This window comes from Struthio camelus, chromosome 2 (genome assembly GCF_040807025.1).
Source record: "Struthio camelus isolate bStrCam1 chromosome 2, bStrCam1.hap1, whole genome shotgun sequence".
NCBI lineage: Eukaryota > Metazoa > Chordata > Aves > Struthioniformes > Struthionidae > Struthio > Struthio camelus.
In genome coordinates, this window is record NC_090943.1 from 19964655 (window position 1) to 19979709 (window position 15055).

The 15055-nt window shown below is 39.5% G+C and overlaps 1 protein-coding gene across 1 annotated transcript in view; it reads right to left on the bottom strand.

Annotated features, from left to right (window-relative positions):
- Positions 1-15055, bottom strand: part of GPR158 (G protein-coupled receptor 158) — a 219095-nt gene that overhangs the window by 123890 nt on the left and 80150 nt on the right. The window contains exon 3 of the mRNA XM_009679769.2: positions 846-948. Within this exon, the coding sequence (XP_009678064.2) occupies positions 846-948 (103 nt within the window). The remainder of the gene's footprint in view (positions 1-845; positions 949-15055) is intronic.

Here is a 15055-nt window from a genome sequence, read left to right on the forward strand (position 1 = left end):
ACTGCTCCGTCAGCAGGGTGGTAAGGACATGAGCCTTTGTCTAACGGATGGCGCTGAGATGCTGGGAACATCGAAGTAAGAGTACGACATCCTACTACACCTTCAAGCAACACCTTTACACCTGCAACTGCAGTGTGAGCTGTACTAGTATAACTGTAACAATTCTGGCACAAAATCTGTGCAGAGACTACACTTGGGTCATACAGTGAAAGTAATAGATAGAGATTTAGGAAGCAGTTTATATATAGGCTAATAGTTTCCCTGCTATATATCATTTTAGCTCGGTTGCCCTTCCTGTGGACAACTCAGTCTAAGTACCACATGACAACTTGTTTTCTCGGAACGTGCAGGCTGTATATGTCATCCATATGATAGAGCCAAGACAATGCAGTCACAGATCTGAACCACCTCTAGCGTGCTATCAGTAAGACTGAGAGCCTGGATGCTCCCTTGGATTCTCCTTTGCAAATGGGGTAAACCAATGAAAACAGGCGCAAAGCCAGAGGCTAGGGCATTCCAGTTTGCCCTAACAAAAAAGAAAATGACTAGACTTATTTCCTCATTACTTGTGCTTGATCACAGGCACCAGAAAAACTTTATTTCCCTACAGCAAGACTTCTTTTCATATTTTTAAATTTATTTACAAATCAAATCTGCTTAAAGAAGGTATCTTTTACAAGATCCTCAAGAGTATCACCCACCAATGACAAACCAAAGGGCTAGAACTCCTTAAGTGATTATATAATCTGAGAGTTGCAAACCACTGGGATTTTACTGTGTACAACCCTGCATTATTAATGCTATCTCTGTTTTCACTTTTTTTTAACACAAGCAAAGGCACTTACTCTGAAAGCTGTTCACTGAAAAGATGTTGGGATGATAGAATCCAGCCTTGCAAATACATTTGTAGGCTCCAAGCACAAATCCAAGGCCTTTAATTGGCATGCACTGTGAGAAAGGAAAAAAGAAAAGTAATGTAGATAATCATACATCTTTATACTCAGATGTATATTCAAGCATAAGAAAAACATTACAAGGTACTATGAGCAGACTTCTAAGAATAAATATGTCTCCACTGCAGTCTGGCAATATTTTCTCATTGACTTCTCCCACAGTCATTTATCATTTACTTCTTGTTTTTCTTGTAATTCCTCATCAGGAAACTGCAATGACAGTTATAACCAAGCCTGTCCCACTGATACATTGGCCAACTGGCAAATTCAGCTTTTGCTACCATGAAGTGTCAATCCACACACATCCTTCCCCAGTTGCCAGGCTAAATCCATGCTGCATCTTGAGCACAGTCCTGAACCTGAGCCCAGATCCCAAATCCCACCTCTAATAGGTATAGACATAACCTCTAGAAAACAAGGAAAAAGCTCAGGCCCAGCCAATACCTTGGAGCAGAGGAAAGCACAGCTCTGAGCATACTGGGCCATGTCTGGCCTGGCCACCTTCAAATCTTGCTGGGACATCATATGGCTGTATTTTTCCTGAATGGTTCCCAATACTTTGTACCCCCAGAGCAGATAGTGTTTCAGGCAGCCGGAGCCTGCTGAGGAAGACCATGGACCCCCCCATAGCCAGGCTACGAGCTGGCTATGTTCAGTTGGCAGCAGGAATGTGCTGGTACGGAGTCCACCCCTGGACTCGCAGCCATAAATTAGTGTAGATTTACATCAAAACAAAGCCAACAGTTTGTGAAAGAAAACAACTGTGGTCCTAAATCTAACATTGGTCAAAGAGATGCTAAGTGGGAGCCCATATGCTTCTTCCAAGTTCCCTTATTCCTTTGTCAAGGAAGTAATATGTAAAATAAGTTTTGTTTTAATCCAGTTTTACTTCCACTTAATTTCACAATCAAGACCACCACGGCAAATTTATTATAGCAACAGAACTTTTACTGTCAGATCATTTCCGTACAATAAATACACTCTGCTCAGTAAAGAGAGGGAAGAGTGTAAACGGTTCACCCAGGTAAAGGTAGAAACACTAGTAAGATGATTTTTCCCCAGGACTGCTTATTTCACAGTACCAAATCAAAGTAGGCTACAGTACCAGATGCCTTTCTCATCAGTGTAGGTCTGCCTACACTGATGTGCCTCTGTGGAAAGTAAATGGACAATCATCTTTCCTGTATGAACAACTGAACAATTTCATTAAAATACTCTCTGCCCTCTCATTTCCTCAAGTTTCACAAGTTTCACTTGTTTGTGACTACCTGTGATTTCAGAACATGTTTAAACTTCTGGCTGCAACTGGGAGCAAGATGGAGAGGACAGGGCAGAAGATGCGCGTTTCCAAAATCAAATCAAATCAAATACAAACCAGGAGAGGGCTGTCTGCAGTGACTCTTAGGAAAAACTCAAAAATTTTGTATCAAATTTCAGCTTTGTTACATAATTCTGTGTGATGCTGGGAAAGCCACTTTGCTTTTCTTTGCCTCAGTTCCCCAGATAGCATCTTCTTTTCTCTTACCCTTTGCCTTGATGGGCAGAATCATGTATGTGTTTGTGTGTGCAGTGCCAAGCATAGCACCTCAGTGAGGGCCTTTGGGTGCTATCGAAAAAAAAAAATAAGCAGGAAACTGGCATGTGAAAACACTGAAAATTCAGTCAGGCTTTGTATAAACATGAAAGCAGGGAAAAAAGATAGAGAAGACATAAATCACTTTCCGTTTCACTTCACCTTCACCCTACAGAAATGTGACTTTTGACAAGCAGGAGGACGGGAGAAATCGAAGCGGGATGAATGTGTGCGCGAGTCCAAACACAAGAAAACCTCTTGAACAAAGCAAAAAAGGCAGCTAAAGAAGTAAAAAGAATTTATAAATCTGACATCTCAAGAGCCTTTTTGTCCTCATGCTTCAGGAAATGCATTTCAGGGGAAAATTTTTTCTTTATTACAATAAATTATACTTTGCTATAGATAATACATTTTCTTTCGAAGCTGAGGAAAAAAAGAACTTGCTCCTACCAAATTCTGCACACTGCAGCACCCCTCATACTGCCTCCATAATCCATTCTCACTGCACAAACTCTTCATATAAAAATCTATCATAAGCTCATGAATCTGCTCTGCACTGAAATAAATGTTTTGCTGATGATCCTGTCACATACCCTTCCCCTCATATCATACCAAATAAACGTTTATACGCTTTTATTCTATTGTTGCTGACCAGTCTAGAACTTGAAAACGAACAAAATATTTCAAAGGCTTAGTATCTTTTCCTGCTCTAGAATACTATTTTTGTTACTGGTCTTTGGTAGCAGTAATGTACAACTTAAGAACTACAGGTTAAATTCTATTTCTTGCAGCCCACATGATCCCATACAAAGGTGTAAAAGGAATCAGAATATCAGTCTGTTCAAAAAAAAAAAAAAGGAGAAGGAAAGAAAGACAGAAAGAAAGCCTAGATCCTTCTAAAAGCAGATGTAGTTTCAAACTCTGCAATTTCTCAGTGCTCAGAGATTACCAACCCTGCAAAGAAACCGAACTATTTACAGCCTGAATTTAACAAATTGCATTAGCTCAGCAGGGAAGAACACTAAATATCATGTGGCCAAAAACGTGGAAAATATTTTTCCTAGAAAGAAAGTATTCCCTTCTTTTTTAAACTAATCCATCACTTATCACTGCATTAACCAATGGTGGTAAATATTAAGTGAAAAAAGCAGTACACAAATGGAGTAAGACTCAACTGGCGGGCAGAAGAGTTCAGTGCTTGCCCTGTGCCCAGTGCAGTTGTCGTGACGCACTGTTGGCGACAGGGAGGCTGGCAGAGTGCAGCTGGCAGCCAGCCTCAGCAGGGCTCCCAGCTCCTCTCACCAGCTCTGGCTACCAGCTCCAGCAGCCCACGGCCACGCCAGAGGGGGCCACCATGTGCTCCCCGCATGCCAAGCTGCTCTGCTGCACAGCGCTGGCGCCTGATCCTCTGTGCACGACCTGTGCCACCACACATTTTCTCTTCATAGGTACAAGCGAAACAGATGATAACTCACACAAGTCCTTCCTGCAAGCAGACTCTCCTGGAGAAAATGAAAGGATCCAGCTAGACAACTCCCCAACATTAAGAAGAGTCCTTAGCATCAGGATTTGAGACGAAACATTTGGGTGCCCGGCATAACAAAAACAATACACACAGAAAGACTTGGACAGCAGCTGTCCGGAGTTTTTAATAGCCTTCTGACAACATAAAGTTTTCCAGCTTCCCAGGAGGTTAAGAGGAATCACGTAGGTCTCAAACCCAAACCATATACCCGCCAGTTGCTAAGCCCGGCCCAGTTCTATACACTGCTCCCACAGTTTCCCCTGTAGAGTGCATGGGGATTTCAGTCTTCCCAAAAAGCTCTTCCTCAGATCAAACGCAAGTTCTACCCTGACAGGACACTGAATTTTGTTTAATATAACTAGGAAACAGACTGCATTTCACATACATTTCTCTGAGTGGTAGCATGACCCAAACCTACTCCCCAGAAACTCACTCTCACATTTATACTACTCCCTCAATTCAGTTGCTACAGGTGTAGCAAGGAGCTTTGCAGTAAAACCAGGTTGGAGACCTGATATATGTTAAGAAATAGCTCTTCAGGAATGAAGAGAGATAATTTTAACCATTTTTATTTTCTTGATGTAATTTCTCACTGGTACAATGGAAAACTGTTCTGAGGAAGGAGCCAGCAGTCACAGATGTGACTGCTTAGAGAAAAAAAGTCCAGATTTCTTTATGAGTGCTCATAAGATGTGCACAAGATGTGTAGACACAACCAGTGAAATATTAATCTCTGCTAAGTTACTCAAAATTTGATCCATATAGAACTTATAGATCTGTGAAAAATATCCACCTCCGCATAAGCAAAAAAGAGAAGCACGAAACTGACCTGGTTTCAGATTTTATTATAAATGTGAAAGCAAAGCTGTGTGAATAAAACCACCGTATCCCTGACTGTTTTTTAATTCCATCAGTTGCCACCACCTTTAAAAAAATAATTCTGTATTTAACTCATAAGAGTTAAACCTTAGGTTAGACCAGGAGCTCCATTTAACCCTGTATCCCATCTCTTATGTGGCCAACAGCAAGTGGCTAGGAAAATGGTAAAAGATGCAAGATGACTAAGAGTCAGCCTTTTCCCAGTATTCCCTTTAAGAACATCATACTCCTAATTGGAATCTGCACTGCTTTACATTCCAGCCACTAGTACTTACAGACTGCTTGGTTACAGTTCAGATCAGGTTTATCATAACCTTCGCTAAAAAGAGAATACTAGTCATCTGTACAACTAGCATAGCATACGTATTCCAGTTGTCTGTCCCCCAGTTTGCAAGCTTTTTTCCAGCTTTACAGCATTTGTAAACTTTAATGACGCATAAGTTTAATACAGTAGGCTTTAAATTATACAGTCAGCTCAAAAAATGAGATATCCAATGAATATTTATCTTTAAATTATTTACAAATAAATAGGCCCTGAATCAACACAGTCACATCATCTAAACCAGTAGAAAGAGGCCATATTCATTAAACTTTTCTACTGCTTGATATAAAGGACAAAGTTGGAAAATTCTAACAAGCAGGAGAATATCTGTTAGGAAATAAAATTAATCCTTAATGTAACTATATGCAATCACTTTGGAAGTCTGAGCCAAATATTCTGGCATAAAAGGGACAAGGCTCTTCATCATCAGATCTGATTAGCCAGAAGCCAAGTAACAAAATATTCAGTATATACACAAAGCATGTATTATATGCCTATCAATAAAACAGAACTGGAAAATAGCGCAAAAATAAACTAATAGTAAGAGAAAGTATGTGGCATCATGTCCTACATGAAATTTAGAAACTTATATAAACCACCAAATGAATCTGGCCAATGGCGTTCTGGAGCAGAGGTTAAAAACAGTAATTTCAGAACCACACACGCAAAAAAGACTATAAATGCAGCCAGCTTTGACTCCAGCATTTCAAGTGTTTCAAAGCAGAAGAGAAGCTTTCAAAATCTGTATTTCCACGTGCATACAGCGATGAGGGTGTCTTTCTGTTATGAAGTTGACTCCTTATATAAAGGATGAAATGAGAATTAAGGCATGATAGAAAAAGATTAACAGAAACAGCACAAATAACCCCTCATTTCTTTGCTTTGGTTGGAAGCAGCAATTATGGAATTTCTAGAAAAGTACTATATATGTAAAAGTCATTTTGTGTCTGCTACATGGTGGCAGCTGGAGCAGGATGTCATCCTCCGAGACCCGAGAGCTCTATTCTAATCTTGTTTACCATGTTGTCAAGCATGCTCAGTCATAAAAATAAATGAAAGAAGATAAAAGTCAGAGAGTTAAATTCTGTCTGCTGAAGTCTATGACGATTTTGTCATTGACAAGGTTTTATGCATTATATTTTCTCACTTCATTTATCCTCCAAGAGCAGAGTTTCATTTTGAAATGTGTTTCCAGCCTCCACAGAGGCCAACAGGAACCACGTGCATGCAGCCAAGGGCCTTGCGCGTACACCCGGGAGCCAGCAGCTTGGCTCCTGACAGCTAAGGATGCAGCCTGCTAACAATGCTGTTTACAAGCTTTTTCTTTTCAAATATATTATTTTGTTTCAAGAGGAAATGAAATTATTCCTCCATAATTTACACATCATCATTAATTGGTAGGCCCCTAGAGCTTTTCTCTTTGTACTGAGTGCATCAGTGGAGTTTTAGCACATTTCTTTTTAATTCAAATTTTAAAAAGTGTTTCCCAAGAACAACGTACTTGCAATGATATTGAATTGTTTACATTCTGAGTCAAAGTGTACCAAGTGTACCAATAGTCCTTATTCAGCTTATGGTAAAGGTAGGAGTCAGGAAAATATTTGTCACAGGTGCGTAAGCGATAGTTTGAAGCGTCACTAAACGTTCCACGCTGCTTCTTAATACTACTCTGTTATTCTGATACGTTAAGCCATAGGGTCAGGTTATATACCAATGATAAGGAGTCTCAACTTGTTCACTCAAATAATTATAACCTACCTGTGATTATTAAAGTCATGTCTGATTTTGTATTAATTTAGCAGTCACACAGAACACAACTGAGAAAATGAAACAAGCTAATCATGTTATAGGTGTTCATTGGGAGACTTTGGTTACTACTGACAAACCAAGAACAGAAAAGTTAATGTCAAATCAGATACAACTCCAGTAGTAAGACACTCGCTAAATGCAACAGATTGCATTTAATTAATCCCTCTTACAACATGAAACAGTCCAGTGACCCAGTAGTTCGTCTGAAGAATCTCAGCCCTAAAAGACTCTCTTTTGGTTCTCATCTTCATCACTCCCAAGACGCCAATGCTATCAGCATATTACCAGACAAACGTGACAAAAAATCAAGTGCTAGTGAAAAAAAAAAATTGGTGGAAATGGAACATTTTGCAAAGGAACGGAAGAGAGGAGAAGAGAAAGATACATATACAACATGGTACTTTCTCAGAAGACAGTGAGAGGGAAAAAAAAAAAGACGAGTTTAGCAGTGTTCAAATGCAGGTTGTTTCAAGGAGGGATTGAGCAGCAGAAAACTCATCATCTGCTATCGCCATGCATATGGAGAACCCAACGTCAGCTTATGATCCATGTTTGTCCACAGTTCAGATCCTTTACAGGATGATGGAAGCACAACAATTATAGCAATTTTCAGAGGATGGTAGCTAGCACACTCAAAGGAACTCTGCAGGGACAGTGTGTAAGACAGAGTTTTCATTAGTCCTGAAAATACCTGTGCAAGCTACAATCACACCATTTTTTGAAAAGTGAAAAAGATCTCCTTATAAGAAAGATCAGAACTGTCTTTCGTAACCTAAATATGATTTTGGAACATGTCAAAGTTTGCTTCCAATTAATGTGCTAAACAACAAAAATACCTAAACAACAAAAATACTGTTTCTCCTCTCCCTGAAAACTACACAGCAATAACAGGGGAACCTGTTAACAGACACCAGTGGGACTGATATATTTATCTATTACATAATACAGCGTGATTAATTTGAAGGCGCTTTCCCAGGGCAAGATATCATTGGCTATGAAGACAAATGAAGACATTTTTACTATTAGCACAGGTTTAACTGTATTAAGAGCTAGTTCACTTGCTTATAGTCTTACCTGAATTAGAGAAAATTCTCTGAATACTGAATGTCTTCCTAGCTTTTTTTCCATTTTCAGAATAATTTCTGCTTTACAGGGCAGTCCTGGGAATGCCAAGAATTACCTGAATTAGTGTCAGAAGATCTATGCCTGATCCAGAAGGTATCAGGCATATACCAAAAGATGCAGAGGTCCTTTACTTCTGGACCTCTGGTTCTCCTACCCACTGCTGCATTCATCTGTGACTTGGCAGCAAATACTGCAAAGGTTTGCCTGGGAGATGGGCCACACAGTCACACAGGGAGTAAGAAAGCTTACTAAAAAGTGCAAAAATGTGAGTCAGCTTTCATGGGGGAGAAGCTGGATCTAATTCCTATCCTCATGAGGGGTGGAGTTCCGAGTCCTGGCATGCTCATTCTCACCTATTCATGTTTCCCTAAATTATTAATAGACTACCAGCCTATTAATAAACTGCAATGTCTCTAGTCTGCAATTGCTGCAGACCAGCAATGTCTTAAAAAATGCAAAACATCTCAGGTCTGATGTTAACTTTTTTTAATCACATTTTCACAGTCGGTCTGTTTCTGCCAATAAATGCAATTATCTGCAGTTCTATTGTCACTGCAACAATAAAAATGACTTTCATTATGAAATCCATTTTGTGTATTTAATAACTTTATTAAAAATATTTATTTACAATACTTAGAACAGCCATTAACATTCTCTTCTAAAGGCTGATAGGAAAAACTAACATAGTCATTCCAGGCTAGTATCTCATCAAGAGAACTGTGTAGCTTAAGCAAAGAAAACTCATTCAGAAAAGAAAAGAATAATAGAGAAGACAAATGCACTGGAATGGCACAGGCTATCTCACAGAATGGCATGGCTGAAAGTCTTACAGACTGCACAGTTGTTTGGAAAGAGTCTGACTCTTAAAATGCCACTGACAGGGATAACTTGCTGGCCCTGGTATTTGGAGAGGAAAAATTTTTCTTATAGCTCATCACCTAATAAATAGCTGCTATAAACAATTAGTTATTTAGATGCATAATCCAAAAAAGGGGAATAAAATATTGGAAAATAGTGTAGAATAGTTTAATAAATTGTTTAACATGGACAGCGTTGCTAAACCAGCACTTTCTAGCCTAACCAACACTGCTATATCTGCCGCTTCTACTGCACTTCCTAGCAACCGCTAATGTAATCATTTCTTGACTCTAAATATTATGTTTAGACTGATTTCACATGGTAACAAGGCATATGCGATCACATTGACAAGGTGTGTAACAGTTTGTGTGTGTTTTCCCAACCCACAGGAACCTTTTGGACCTACTGGCTGATTCCAGTCAGCGAGGGTAGGGGTGGAAAACCAAGTTCCCACAAGTTTCACGAAAATAATATCATTCAAGAGAGGTATCTTATCATTGTCTCTCCTGAGGGAAAGACTACACCATGAGGACACCTCTTATTAGTCACTGCTTTAGTGGGCACCGGCGCCTTCTTAGACATCAACTAACAATACAAGAAAATATACTAGGAAACCAAGCTTCCGTAGTCAGGTGCTCCTGTTCCTTGGCATTCAGTCCATCTTTAGGTGCCTAAGAAGGTGGCCCATTTTTCCAGACATGACAGCTAGAAGTTTCTACGGGAAGTTGAATAAATGATGCTTCTCGCTCCAAAATTGTGTCTTACTGAAATTCTGTATGATTTTTTTCCCATGAAACATGATTGAGAAGATGGCTGTACAAAAGATCTGAATTTTAGTATCTTTGTAATATTTTATAGCATTCTTTCCTTCTATGTTAGTGCAGTATCACACAGCACTTGAGGGGAAATATCACCACCTCACTGATACTCAAGTAAAGACCCAGCATTATTTATCACAAAACAGAGTCTGACTCTGTCTGTTAAATGAGTCTTTCTGTTGACTCAGTGGTCACTGGTAAAACAAACTCCCAAATACGTTGTGCCCGTCTGTACTGTACATTTTTTGAAGTATATTTCTTTCATGCAAAAGACTGTTAAGTCATGTAGCAATCACAGTGACTGCTCTCTCCACAGCTCAACACCCTTTTATTAATTTTGCTTCATTCTGGACTGCAGCTTCTATAATTTTACATGTCACTTATACCTCAAGAAAGTTTATCATGCTTATAGGATAATGTCAGAATTTGAGCTTTTCTATTTGTCCAACACATCTCCGTGTTTCAACCACAAGTCTCCAATCCTCAAGGTTGAGATGTCCCTAAGAACGGAAGTTCAAAACACATATTCTCTGATCTGAGCCTTAATAAACTACAGATTCTTCCTGATTTAATGCAATCTCATCACCAGTCTTCCTTCATGAATTCATATATCAAAGGAATCAATGATTTCAAGATAAGGTCATCGCTCCTCCTCTTGCCGAAGAACAATGCAGACCATAGTCTCTCAAACTGCCGTTCAAGCACCATCATAAGGGTCACAGCATGGTCAGGAGGAGCACCAGATTCTTGCTGTTAGAAAAAACTCCCCAAAGACTCTCAGCACTTGACAGTACCAGGCTTTGGACTGATACTTCACAGATTGATGCAGTACACTCACTCACCACAAGGCACAAGTCCCTCAGAGGTGCTGCACCTCCTACTGCATGGGGGTTCACTAGCGCCAAGATAACACTGCACCCGCTATGTGCCAGTTTTACCTAGCTCATGCAGCCTTTTCTCTAGCATTAGCCAAGCTCAATGGTTTCAAATAATGCATTTGGGCAAGACTCATAGTCATGTTTTTGGATATTACATCAGAAACAGAAGGTTATAACTAAAACAAATATAAAATAATCGTACACTTAAAATACAAATATCTCTCTAGTTGCTTACTGCCTTTCATCCAGAAGGCCAAAGAGGGAGTTCATCCAAGAAGGCACACCACGAAATGCTACTTTTTGCTCTCAATGCTGGCTTTCTTTCTCCTACATTTATCAGCTTTGAGGACCAATGCCCTAATTCTTAGTAGCAACCATCCTATAGGTAAATCTTCAATTCTAGGTCTAAGGATTGCCTATGGGCTGGTGATCTAACTCCCCACATAGAGCCACCAAATTCCAGATTGAAATCCTTGAAATTCTTTCCTCTCTTCTTCTGCTTCCCCTATTTCAAACCGAGATTCTTGCTTTATCCAAATCCAGTGCAGCCTTCATGATTCATAGCTAACTCCTTCATTGCCTTCTGGAAGTGGAGGGTTTGCCTATGAATGTCAATTCCCTGGAAGGCTCTCTCTACATGACTGCCTTTCATGTTTAATGACAGTTCTCTCTCCCATTTTTTCCCTCAGGTTTACACTTAACCTATTCCTGGGCCCAAGTGATTAAAAGCCATTTCTCTTCTGTATGTACCAAGACTGCTGTTTCCTGCCCAAGCTGAACTCCTGCTTTATATGAAGCTGATACCCTCATATTAGCATCACAGAAAACATCCCTCATAAAGATGTTCTGTGAAGCTCTTAGTACATCAGGTTTTAAACAGACCTTCAAGATGTGTTCTTAGTCCACAGACTGGGTAATAAATTATTATATCTAGAAATGTGTATGAGAATAAATATGCCTTTGTCTTATCTCCAATATGAGCTCCTGTGTTACAGAGTCCTGTTGTAGTCATGGAAATTTCAGGTGGGTTTCAAGTCTCTATGTCAGCTAGATTACCCATAATCTACACATCTCCCCCCGTCCCTGTTGGAGACTATGCTGAAGTTATGGCAGGACCTTCATGGAGCAGCCCAGCCTCACAAGTGTACCGAGGTGGTTTGAAATCTTGTTAGCAAAGTTACATTCCTCAGATGTGAGAGCTCCAAGCAGCACTGCTTCCTTCTTGGACAAATTTTAAGTAAAACTAACCTTTGCCATGGAGGCATAACCACATTTAATTAATCTTCCAGGATTTACAATACACACGCCAAAATGAAGGGTAGGTTTCATTCAGAACCGGAAGGAGGAAATGCACTTTTAGGTGTAATTTGCTGAGCGCTCTATTTTTCTCCAGTCCAGCAATGCAGTTTCTGAGTCAAGGTCCCAAACTGACAGAGGGTTTAACCAATTCAAAAATGAGTTCCCTGCTGTACTGAACCCATTGACCCCTCCCTGCTAACTCCAGTGGCAGATGGCAACATCACAGAGATATCAGAAAGATAAAGAGTGTCCCAACTTGCAGCAGGAAGCCAAAGCAATAGATCAAACAATCTCTAGAACCAGAAACACTCCAACTTGTTATTCCTTTTTACTCCTGGCAGGGTCACTACTGATAACGTTATCTGAAAAGCATGCGACAGCAGATTTGGAAGCCAATTTTTTAGCGATCATTAAGAACGTCAGAAAATTCACCAAGTGTATTTGCACCGTAATTATTTATTTCTCAAATACTTGCAAGTACACAGTGGCAGAAGGGTAAAACTAAAACATGCAAATCAAAGTGGTTACCAGGCAATAAGAGGGTACATATCATCCACACATTCTATTAATGAACTTCCATGAAAACAGGGACTCAGGAATAACAAGTAACACGGCATATCCACTGGAGAGAAAGTAAGCTAGAGTTTTCTTTCTATTATTCAGCAGCTGCCAGAAGTCGGTTCACAAAGCATGATGGACTGGATCTTTTCTGACATCGTTAAAATTAAAAAGGAAATTGTTTTCCATTATTAATTATAGAAGTTTATCTCTTGTTCTCAAAGCACACACAAATGGTGGAACGGCATCTGGTAACACTACATTACAGAAGTATAAACTTCAGCAGTCAATAAGACATTCGAAAGAGTTTGCCTCAGACTCAAGAAAACATCACATGTACTTTTCATCTGGCAGACCAAACCCATTTTATTGGAAGTCACTGCAGAAATAGCACCAAAGGCCTGCCAACCTTAATGTGACACACACATGCACACACAAAAGCCCCAACCTCACTCCACATCTTCTTACTTCTTAACTCTCACTTTGAAACCCCTTGAAGAGGCTGCACAGCTATCATTTCCATAGACTGGCAAAAACCCTGAAACAGGCAATGTTAAAGCCAGGACAAATGAAGGTGAAATCAGGTTCCATCCCAAATTCTTAGGTTTTAGTTGATAACATATTATCGTATTATAAAGGTAACAATGAAAAAAAAAACTTTCAGATTAAGAAAGAAAATGTTTGGTTAATAACTTCATTACTATCTAATTAATGGAATCAGATTTTGTTTCATATTTATAAATAAATAATGACCATGTTTTCCTGGGTTAACAATTGCATAAGATCTACAACATCATAGAGCATACCGTCTTGTACAATCAACGTACTGTTACGTTTTGTGCTTTCACTTTTGCCGCCCTGTCCTTCCGACCCTGCGTTCTGTTGCAAAACGTAACATGTCACCGAGGAAATAAGACTTGTAACTCACTTCCCCAGAAAAGTCTCTCAAATCGCCCTTGGGAACAAGGGCTGCTCGTTCTCCTCACGCCAAAAGAGTCGTTTGACTCACAACACTGATGAAGCAAGAGGCGAGTCCAGGCACTAGCCTATGCAGTAGTCTAAGCAGGCCTCTATGCAGCAGTTTGTTCTGGAACTTCTAAAACTCTGTCTTGACTACTGACTCCACCAAATCTTCCTGAAGGTAGATCTCATTAAAGTGTTTCTATATAGTAACTGAATCATAAGCCAGCCAAATTTGAAGACAGAGCTTCTATCAAGTTGACTTGAGTTTGGGGCAAACTCTAAGTATTGTCATTGCTTCACAGTTTCCAGAAGTTTCTGGATTCCATTCCCAAAACTTTCTAGATATAGCTATCCTATTGTATGATTGTGTTCACTATTTTAAAATTATAAAACTGCATGAAAGGACTATGGCAGAAGCTTAACGTGAAATCCTACTCCCATTCACATCAATCTTCCAAGAAGTTAGCTTCATAAAAGCGATGAAAGGCTAAAACCCAGAAGCAATGTTTTCAAAGCCCCCAAAAGTCAGAAATGTTAAGTGAAAAAGCAAAGCATGCAGTTCTTTATGAACCGCATGGGAACTCTGTAGCCCACAAGATTCTAGGTCAGGTTTGGAGGTTCTAGATAAGGTTCGAAATGCCCAGAAGTTCACATGCAGCAGCATGGTTCCTCCGGGGCAAATACTTCAGCAGACTGTCAGTGACTTACCTACTAAATTCCTCACTTGTCTCTCACCAAGAAAATGTTTCTTTTGCTTATCTACAGGCTTCTTTTTTGTTTATCTTGCAAATGATAATGTATTCTTTTTTCTTATCTATAGACTTCTTTTTTTTGGACTTTCTTTTTTGATCCCACTTGCATATCCTCAAAGCATCTCAAGATTAGGTATCTCATACAGCTTTGTAACAATGAGGAGTATTTTTATGGTGAACCAGTATAAACACCAGGGTGTTTAGTCAGTATCTTACCTGTACAGAAAAAGAGTAAAAAAGAACAAAAGAAAGGACCCTTGCCATGATAGGTAATAACTTGGTCCCTGTTGTGTACATACTATTACAGTATTACCATGAGAGGTGAGAAGGTTACCCGACAAACTAAATTGTACTTACATTTTGCTATAATTCTTTGCCATCCTTATTAGCTCATTTGAGACGGGTATAGTGATTATAATTGCCCTGACCTGTACGGAACAAAATCTGTTAATATTGGCAGTGATGTTGGTACTGGCAGAGCAAGCTACAGACACTGAAGTTAATTATATTCAAACTAAAGTAAATTTGGGAAATGTATTTGGATGCACTCAGCATTTGGCTACCTTTCAAGTTAGAATCTACTGTAAATGCACAACTTCATTTCCCCAATGAACTTTTATAGGCTTTTGTTACAGCAATTAGCAGTTTTGTCAAGGAAAAGTTCCCTGGGTAGGGACCAAATGTAAAAAAGTGAGCTGGCAATTAAATCCATCTAAAGAACCCGTCCTTCCACCAGTAGCTAA